Genomic DNA, 10,757 nt, shown 5'->3' with positions numbered 1-10,757 from the left:
TAAAAAACGACATTTTTTTCCATAATCATACACATACAACGTATAAAAAACGCTTTGATTGTCCGCATCGTTTGTATACGTTGATATCAAATTTTTCTAACTAAATTCTAGTTAAATATTTTATCTAAATATTTTAATTTAGTTTTTGGCAATGAAAAAATGAATGAATTTCGGAATAGAGAAAAAGAAATCAATTTTTCGTTTTCATTTATTTTTCTTGATCCGAATTTCGGGTTTTTTCGCAAACTTGACACTTACATTCGACGACGATGATGATGATGATCATTTGTAGCGATTTGATGTTTGGTTGGTTGGTGCGAAATATATTCGAGAGAAAAACAACCAAGAGAATAAAAAAACAGATTTATTTTTGCATTGCGATTGCAGCCAGAAAAACGCGCATAGAATAATTGAATTTTTTTTTTCATTTCATTTTTCATATTTTTTTTTACTTTATTTTTCATTATAATCATTATTATCAAATATCAATCATAAGGAGTGAGAGAGATAGAGGAAAAAAATTTTGTAACAACAAAAGAAAAAGATTATCACAACAAAATGTAAAGAATTTTCATGATGATTGAAATCAACAGCTATATAGGCGCATTTATTTTCATATATGTCGTCGTTACAATCCAAAATATATTCCGAAGAAATTATGGTACAAAATGTAGCAAAATTGTAGCGAAAAAAATGGATTGTTTTTTTTCGTTGCAGATTTTTTGTTTCTTATTCCGCGATTTCCATCAAAATATCGATGTGATTAGATTAACATTTGTTCATTGAGATTTATTATGGACTATATTTCGTCATATTCAAATTATTATTTTTAATCTGGATTATATCACAAAGTAGCAAGAAAAAAAAGTTGCAAAAAAATGCACAGAATTTGTAGCATTAATAATTATTATTTATGATTCCAAATGATATACACGCACACCCACAGTGAGCAAAAAATGAATATTTTCGAAGAAATTCGTTTCATGTAGCCAAATTCATGTTAATTATGGTGATGAAATTGGCAATTTTATCAACTAATCAAAATGAAAAATTATTTTGAAAGTAGCAATTTATTTTATCACATTTTACAAAAATCAATTCTGGTGATAAGCACACACACACACACACACAAGCAAACATATGTTGAATCGATCGACAAACAAAAAAAATCGATCGATATGAATAATGATGATAAAGCAAGATTCAACAACAACAATTTTTTTATCTTTAATTCAAAAGAAAAGCTGAAGAATTGATTTTTTTTAAAGTCTGGTCGATTCACAAACAAACACTTAATATAATAAGGCACGAATATTACATTAAAAAAATAAATAAATCTTCTTGAGCCAGATATAAAAAAAGTAGCAATTTATTCACGATATAAATCTTGATTTTATCATCAGATTAATTATCTTGAGCAATAACAATGTCATCATTATTCGAATAAAGCAAAAGAATATGAAATTTCCAGAAAAATTCCCATAACCAAGATTAATTCACAAAACAATTTCAGAAACATTGCTCAATTATTATTTTTGTCATTTGAATTCTTCTTTTTCGTATTTTTTCTTATCAATGATGATAATTGATGATTTCCATTCGAATATTTTATTTTTATGATTATATTTTCATCAATTTAACACATAGAAAAAAAAGCCATTAGAAAAATAAAAATGTAGCAAAATAAAATAAACACGCGCATGTGTAATGCGTATGTGATGAGTACAAAACGCTACATATACATTTGGCTACAAATTTTTTCAAGCTGCAACATTTTGATAGGCAAAAAAGAAAAAATTTAACAATGAATGTTCAATTGATGGCAACGATGATGATGATAATGAATGAATGAATGAACGAACGAATGAATGATTACTATTTACGAATTCAAATGAAAAAGATATTTTCTTGTTTTGTTTCGTTGCACAATTTTTTTTTCTTCTTCCGTGGATACATTCATTACAAAATGCATCTACTTTTTTTTCGCGTTCTCTTTATTTTCTCGATTGGAGCCAACTTTTTGTTGTTGTTGTTTTGCTATCAAACACAGACCAATTTCAATGTAGAGAGAGCCGCCAAATGTCAAATTTTTGTTTCACGTTAAAAAACCACTTTAGAAAAACAAAAAACAAAAAATTTCCGGCTCTTTTTTTATCGTGTGTGATTCTTGATATAATTTTTGATATTGAAAGAGAAATCATAGAGAATTAAAAATGAAAAGAATTCAAGTTTGGCGACAGCGAAGAGAGTCAATGATGAGGATTTTTTTTTCTATAGACAATGTCGTTGACCAGACTGGCGAAAAAATTTCAAAGAGAACAGAAACGAAAAACAGATGAAAAGAGTTTTGAATTTCTTGGAAAGAAAGATTCACAAAAAAATATCATCGATGATTGTCATTTCAAGATGCAGAATTATTTTTAGGAATTTTTGGTGTGAAGAAAAACACAATTTTAAAAAATTTGATCTATTGGGTCTATGGGAACAAAACGATTTGATCAAAGAGACCAAAATCGACCATCATCAACAACAAAAAAATCTAAAATGAACTCCATTATTGTAGCCAGAGTGTGTCAGTGATGTATATGGATGATGATGATGATGATGTTGTTGTGACCTCAAAATGATACAAAAAGGAAGAAGAAAAAGAAAATGAATGAAGGAAAATCTGAACCAAGAAAAAAAAGGGGAAAAAATAGAATTTATCGAATGTCTATGTAATGTTTGTTTGTTTATGTGTGTTTGTGTTTTTTTCTGTAGATGTTGAACCAGACTAGACAAAACCAACCTACAGAACTATTTTTTTTTCTGTACCGTACAAATAAAAGAATCAAGCGGCTAGACATGATAAACTAGGTCAGGTAGAAGCAAGTTGGCAAGAAATAGAATTGAAGTTAACCAAAGCCAAAGTTTATTTGGGGTAGGCAGTAAACCAGAAAACAAAATTGGAACAAATCATCATCACATCATTTCAAATAATAATGATGCTTAGCAACAAAATAGATTTTCAGATTATCATTTAATCCTTTCATTTTTTTGAAAAAAATGTAGCAATTGTCATCATCAAATGATGAGATTTAAAAATCTTTTTTTTTTAATTGAAAATCATATTGAATAAAGCCGACCGGAATCCAGATATCGGTGGGAGAAAATTCTATATATTCTGATTCTACACGTTCATTCATATGACCTAGACTCTCTAATTGAATGAAAATGTCTATAGAATGTCTGGTTTCTGAAAAAGAATGTCAACCAAGTTCATTGCTCTCTAGAATTCCAGAAAAGAAAAATCAACGTTGAATTCATATATGACATGTGTGTGAAAAAAACTTTTCCCGCACATTTGGAAATATATCTAGAATATTCTGGAAATATTTTTGTGTATTGGACTACCAGAATGATTGAATTTACCTTTTGTGTTTTGCATATGTAAAATTTTCAACTCTTTTTTTTTGTTTGTTTGTTGGATTACATAACGTGTTTCAAAAAAAATGAAAAGTTTGTTCAAAAATCTAGGAAATATAATTGATGGCCGTTCGTGTTTGTTTGTTGTCTCCTCATCAGTCTGTCATCATCATCATCATCATCATAATGAACGAAAAAAAAATAAATAATTCGCCAGACGCCAGACGTTATGACCCAGACAGTCTGACCTAAAAAAACTGAAAAAAAAAACATTTGTTATGCCGCCTTGCGAATGTCTGAAAGTAAAACGATACAAAGAAAGGAGGGAGGGAGAGAGGAAGAGTTATACTTTTTTTTTGTCGAAAAAAAGGTCAATTGAACATGGCTCCCACTTATTGTATGGATGGATTCAAACATGATGATGATGATGATGATAATGGTTGCCACTTCTATCCATTAGTTACTGTAGCAAAGTAGTAGACAGACAGACAGGGAGCGAAAAAAAAGGGAAAACAACATTTGATAATGATGTTGATATAAATCGAGTGCGGTCATTGACTGTCTGGATTTTTTTTTGTTGTTGTTGTTCCACCTTATCGTTTTCGTTGTCCTCGATTATGACGATGAAACATAGTTGTTTTACACGCACGCGTGTCTGGAAATAGTTACGTAATGTGTAATTTCATTGAGTTTTCTTCAGATTTGGTTTTGAAATTCTGGCTTGAAATTCATGATTTTTGGATAAAAGCTTGTTGAATGAAGAAATATTTAGAAAAATCCTTATTTGTAATCCAATCTGGTTGATGTTGATTTTGATATTTGTTTTCAGTTTATAATCAACAACAAGAACTAATAAACTTCACACGATGATAATATCCAAAAAAAAAAAAATTACCCATATCATTTCAGATTCAAATGTCCTTCAACAATTGCTACATTTATTTTTTTTGTTTGTAAAATGCGTTTGCGCAGGAATTTTTTTTTTGATGGTGTGATGATGGTAGGGTGATAGCAGTATCTATTCAGGATTCATAACATACATGCGTATTAGATCGGTTAGTAACAGGCAAAAATATTCTCAATATTCTTTTGCTGTTAGCCAAAAAAAAAAAATCATTGTTTTAAGAAAAGAAAATTTTCGCTACATTTATCTGTAATTGCGCAGATTTGTCAGATAATCTAAGTGCTTAGGATAAATGGCTTTTGGTTTATTTTTGGTTGCTAACGTCAATATTTTTCATTATTATTAGCAAGTTAAATTGAAGAATACAGGGTTGTTGAACTTATCGTTGGATTTTTGGCAAAAAATCTCATTATTTGTATCGTGTGTGTGCACTGTACATGCGTGATGATTTTATTTTATTTTTTCTTTGATAAAATATAAAAATCCCAACTTGGCAAATAGATCGATATGGTAACGATCGAAAATAAAATAAAGTTTTGTTTTGTTTGGCCAATCAGCATCATTCGAAACAAACGAGTAATAAAAGAACAGAATAAAAATCCATTCACAATCAAATTCCAATACAACAAACAATTTATGAAACAAAACAAAAAAAAACCAGAAAAGACAATTCAGATAGGGAGATTCAACGAAGCAAACAAAACGAAAAATCAAAATGAAATAAACTTTCCTTCAATTTTATCTTCCAAATGGACATTATTATTATTGTAGCCATTTTATTAACATCGTCTATCACACATCCATATTATTTTCTTTTTTTGCAGAAAAAAAACCTTGAAAAGGCCAAAGAACCTTGGAAAGAATTTTTATATTCAATTCACTAAACACGCACACCATAATCAATTTAATAGCTTTGAAAACTTGAACAAAATAAAAACCATTTTCAGAATTTTTTTTTTGTCCTTGAATAGTGGAAAATGAAAATTTTTCTTTCATTTCACCAGCATTTTACCAGCATTATTATTATGATTAGATAACAACAAAAAAAATGGCTACAGTAGCAGATGTTAATGATGGATACATTCAACCAAGGAAAATGAAAATGGTTTTTGATATTTTTTTTCTTTTGTTGAAAAATGTTATGGATAAATTATCTCAAATCTCATAGTAATTCTCTATACGAGAAAGATTTTCGGTTGATTTGATAAGAAATGTGATGAAATTTTTCATACATTTTTCGCTTATTTATAATGCAATAAGCGTGAAAGGGAAAAAAAATATTCCATCCATTCCATTCCGATTCAAATTCATTTTCAATGATGTAAAACGATAAGACACATAATCAAAATCTAAATAAAAAAAAATTTATTCATAGTGAATTCCATTGGGCATATCGAATGGAAAATCATCAACATCAAAATTCTGATTCATATTCTTTATTTTTTCTGATTTGACTAAAAGCTTGAATTTCAAATGGAAATTTTGTTTGTTTGGCAATGAAAAAAAAAGATCATTCCATAAGATTACCATCATTTTACAACAAAAAAAAAGATTTAATATTTGTTAATGGCAATGTGGAATGAATGTGGCGACATTCACAACAACACACACACACACTACATCCATGGATATCTTGCATTCGTACGATACGTTCGATGATGATGATGATTAAACAAAAAAAAAAATAAAATGGTTAATAAAACGAACAAAAGATTAACGACCAAATGCAAGGTCATCACGCCAAATCTAAACGCCGCCAGCAAGCCAGCCAGCACCGTCGCCATCATGATTCGCTGAATATAAATTATGTGGCCATAAAACAAAGCAAAAAACAAGAAAAATTAACAAATGATTCCCCTGAATAAATTTTTCTTCAAGATTTTTTTTCGGTTTGGTTTGGTTGAAAAAAAACAAAACAAAATTTACAGGGTTGATTTTGTACAAACCTGCAGGTTATTGTACTAACGAAAATAATGAAAATTCTGGCAATGAATTTCATACTTTATTTATTTTAGAGAAAAAGTTTTTTTTTCTGGAATGAAAACTTATTCCCAATAGAGAATCTAATCAAAATTTTTTTCCATTTTTTTTTTGCCTTCTTCTTTGTTCGATTTATTTCATTAGAAAAAATGATTGTTATACGTGTGTGGGGTGTGTTTGTCAATGTCTGTTTAATGTCTGGTTTCTAACCAAGAAAAAACTGTTTAAATGATAATGAATTCACCCCATCCAGAAATCAAAAAGTTTTAAAAAAATCGAAAATTGATTGTGAATCGATTTGATCAATGTTGAATTTTTCGTTCTCCACATGACTGTGTGTATTACAAATTCAAAAGGGGAAAAATAATTTTTATTTGTTTTGTTGAGATGCCAATGCCCTTTTCCTATCCCTATCCCTATTTTGTTCTGTAATTTTTGCCAGAATGAAAAAATCCACTAGCATCACAAAAATTTTCTGGATCTTTTGGATTCTATTTTTGTTGTTGTTGTTGTTGTTGTTGTTGTTATTGCTTTATTGCCCCATTCAAATTGATTAGTATGTATGGAGCAATGGCCCTTAATGATGGTGGATCGGTCATAATGACGACGGCGTGTTAATGTGAAATCAAAAATTAAATTTGGTTACACAAACGCCGAAGAATAAAGCAAAAAATTTTCGGTTTTGCACACTAACGCCATCCAATGTTGATAAGATTGAGTGATTTTTTTCGAAGAAAATCCAACATAGAGCGCCATCTTTGGATCAAATTTTAAAAATAGCGTAAAAGATTCGAATTTGAAAATCATCGAATAATTTTCAATTTTGAACAATAAATTATTTTACTAATTTTGTTTTCATTTCAAAAAAAGAAAAGAATATCTCAATAAAAGCAAGAAAAAAAAAGAGTGGAGAGAAGACAAGAAAAATTCAAATGTTCCGGTGTGCGTATTTTGAATTGTATCAAGAATGAAAAGAAAAGAAAAGCAAAAAAGTCAATAACTTAAAAGTAAGTAAAAAAGAAAAAAAATTACACAAGATTTAAATTAAAAAAAAGAAGAAAAAAATTTACAAAAAAAAAATTTCTAAACAAAATGGCTTTTTGGTCTGTAAACAGCAGCAGCAGCAGCAGTTTAGGTTAGCAGCAAAATATGACAAGAACAAAAAGAAAGAAAAAATCAAATCAAATTGAAAATTGAAAAAAAAGAAACAATAAAAGTAGGTATTTGATTGGTTGGTTTGGTGGGAATTGTTCAATGTTGTTGTTGTTGTTGATAATTTTTTCAGAATAAATATAACAGATTTCTATGAATGTGATTGTGATTTAGTTTGAGTTTTAGTCGATTTAAACAATTGATAACAACAAATAATTGATTATATTTCATATATAGTTTTTCGTTCGTTTGGTTTGTGAATGTCAGTGGTGAAGGTAAAAATTCATTTTGTTTTTTTAAATTTAAAATAATAAAATTAGTAAATTTCTACGGTATGAATGAATGAATGAATTAAAAATTTGAAAATTTTTTAAATTTAATTTATTTAAAACACTAAAATTGGTTGAGCAAAAATCTTGTTCATTTGTTTGGTTTGTCGTCAATTTTGAATCAGATTCAGGTATTGAGAGTATCAGGAAATTCCAAATTCAAACGCAGATTATGAAAATTTATGAATGGACAATTTGATTTGATTGATCAACGGCAGTAGCTGCAGCAGCAATATTATTAGCATTAGCTGTTGACATCATCGATATATGATAGGAATTATAACCAGTTGTTCCGGTTGTTGCTTGTACTGATAATAATTGTTGTGGACTATCACACATAAATGGTGATGGTGTACGATGACCAGTATAATGATAATGTTGCGATGGTTGTTGTTGTCGTTTAACAGCTTGATGTTGTTGATGATGATGATTGATTGGTGAAATATCCTGTTGTTGATGATTGTGATTGTGATGAAGATGTTGATTTTGATTAACATAATGTTGTTGTTGTTGTTGTTGTTGATCCAAATCAACAATTGGTCCTCTTGTTCCAAAATGATTATGCTGTTGTTGTTGTTGTTGTTGCTGTCGATGACTACTATTACGTGAATTAACACGTGGTAATGTTGCATATGATTGTGCTAATGCTTCATTTGGTGTTGATGATGATGTTAATGGTGGTGGTGTATTAGAACCCATTAAATGTGTTGCTGATGATGTACTTGTTAATGTATTAACATTAGTACCTGAACCAGATTGTGGTGTTTGTGCGTTTGTATATTGTACGGTTGATGTTGATGATACTAATGCTTCCAATGCACGATAAAGAAACAGGTAATCATCTTGTGAACGCCAAATACCTGGTCGTCGTAAATGATAAAGTTTTGCATACATATAAACATCAACACAATCTTCAAAATTGAGCTGTTTATATAATGTTGTTAAAATGGAAAATGTAGCTGCTTCAGTACCACCAAATTTATCAACAACAACTACCGGTCCTAATACACCGGATGATGTAACCGTATCCGATGTACACCAATCTTGAACAATTTTAATGAGATCAAAAACTTGTGCCAATGGCTGTCGTTCAGGCCAATCAGCACAATGTACTAATCGACAACATAATTCATAATCATCTTGTGTCGATTGTAACATTAAATCACGTTTAGTAATAAAACCAGAACCACTTGGACAGCCATTTGCAATGCTACCATTTTCACAATTTAACATTAAACGTGATTCTTCAATTAATTTTACTTTAAATGAACCATAATCAGCTTCATCTTCTTTATCTGGCCAAAATTGTGGAAATTCTTTTTCATCGATAACGGATGAAAGCATCACTATTGTTTGTACATTATGATCCCAAATCATTTGCCAAAAATCAGGAACAGTATCCCATATTGGATGTTGTGTAATAATAAATTCACGAAGTCGACTAAATCCAGTCAAAAATGTTGCATTAATATAATCAGAACCTTCGGCACCTGGTGTACGTGGTAATATATGAACACGATGTGCTTCCAATGGTATAAGATTTAATGAACGATTTTTAGGTTTATTGCATGGTTTTAATGCTGAAACAACATTAAAATCTTTTGCTTTAAATTGTGTGACCATACGAAATTGTCGTTCAAGTAATGGCCAATGACTATGTTTATCAATTGTTGATGATATTAAACCATTATCCGTACCATTTAATTTTGGTTCACCACCGGTTTGTAATGTTTGTAAATAACGTAATAAATGTGTTGATGGTACTTCAGTATCACCAGCATCAAGAAATTCCATTAATGCATCATGTATAAAAATGTATTGCTCTTCAGTTTGTACAAGAAAATTACGTTGTTGACGAATATGTTTAAGAAAACCAAATACATTGATACAATTACGATGTTTAATTTGTTGCATCATAGCATCAAGTACAATATATGTTCCAGTACGACCAACACCAGCTGAACAATGAACAATAATTGGTCCACCAGCCGGTGGATTAGCTGCAGCTGATTTTCTTATAAATGCTAATACTGGTAATGGATGTTCCGGTACACCATGATCAGGCCAATTTGTATAATGATATTGATAAACTGTACGTTCATTTCCATGTTTCTAATCAAAATGAAAATTTAAAATTGAAATTAAAAAAATTTTTTTTTCACCATTGAAAATACCTTTTTGATTTTAAGATTTTTAACATGAAAAGTTCGTAAAGTATATGTAGCCATTACAACTTCTTGTAACAAGCGAACCTGTACAATACCATATGTTTCGGTACCATCTTTTGGCCAATATAAATCGCATTTTCTCTGTGTAAATTTGAAAATGTAAAATTTATTAGTATAAAATTCTTAAAAAATTGAATTAGGAAATTGATGGAAGCAACATGGAACAAAAAATGAAAAATCATTATTTTTAAAGTTTGGAAATCTAATATTATTATTATCAGGAAAATGAAAATGACAAACAAATTGAGAGAGGGATATGAGAGATTGATACTCACTCCATCATCCATCATTTCAGCATGACGCTGAAGATAACTCTGAGAGAAAAAAAGAAGTTGGAATAAAAGAAATGAAACAAAAAAGACCAGAAAAAGTGAAAAAAAGATGAAAGAGAGAGAGAGAGAAAAAAAAGACAAAGTATCAATCATTAGAGATGAAATAAATCAAGAATCTGTAGGAAATGATTATAGTGACATCAAAACACACACACTGAATGAAAATGATATCAGAAGAAAGCAACATGAAATTTTCAGCAAGCAAATTCAAAGCCAATTTTTTAAACAAATAAAATGATAAAATTTCCAAACAACTAACCCTTCCACGTTCCATTAGATTGGTAATCATAACAACAATGCAAACTCTTTGCTCCCATATCATACGCCAATAATCATCGAATGTAGCCGGTAATGGACCTTGTGTACCAATATATGCTTGTGATTTACGATAACCCTTTATTGGTAAAGTGGGAAAAAAGTAAATTGG

General features: G+C 29.6%; 1 protein-coding gene across 4 annotated transcripts in view; it reads right to left on the bottom strand.

Moving 5' to 3' along the window:
• Nucleotides 1-7,747: 7,747 nt before the first annotated feature.
• Ptp99A (Protein tyrosine phosphatase 99A) overlaps nt 7,748-10,757 on the bottom strand; it is a 33,446-nt gene continuing 30,436 nt past the window's right edge. For 2 of the 4 annotated variants that reach the window (XM_075819362.1, XM_075819665.1), the window contains exons 12-15: nt 10,590-10,724; nt 10,274-10,312; nt 9,945-10,079; nt 7,748-9,882 (exon numbers count right to left, since the gene is read on the bottom strand). In XM_075819362.1, the coding sequence (XP_075675477.1) occupies nt 7,951-9,882; nt 9,945-10,079; nt 10,274-10,312; nt 10,590-10,724 (2,241 nt within the window). In that variant the 3' untranslated portion in view covers nt 7,748-7,950. The remainder of the gene's footprint in view (nt 9,883-9,944; nt 10,080-10,273; nt 10,313-10,589; nt 10,725-10,757) is intronic. The other 2 variants (XM_075819973.1, XM_075820321.1) reach the window with 1 other exon arrangement.

This window comes from Dermatophagoides pteronyssinus, unplaced genomic scaffold (assembly GCF_027571235.1).
Source record: "Dermatophagoides pteronyssinus isolate colony J.1.1.1.1 unplaced genomic scaffold, Derpt_VIB-CSIC_2022.12 sq0001, whole genome shotgun sequence".
Taxonomy (NCBI): Eukaryota; Metazoa; Arthropoda; class Arachnida; order Sarcoptiformes; family Pyroglyphidae; genus Dermatophagoides; species Dermatophagoides pteronyssinus.
The sequence above is the reverse complement of the archived record's forward strand: the minus strand, read 5'-3'. Positions and strand labels throughout refer to the sequence as shown.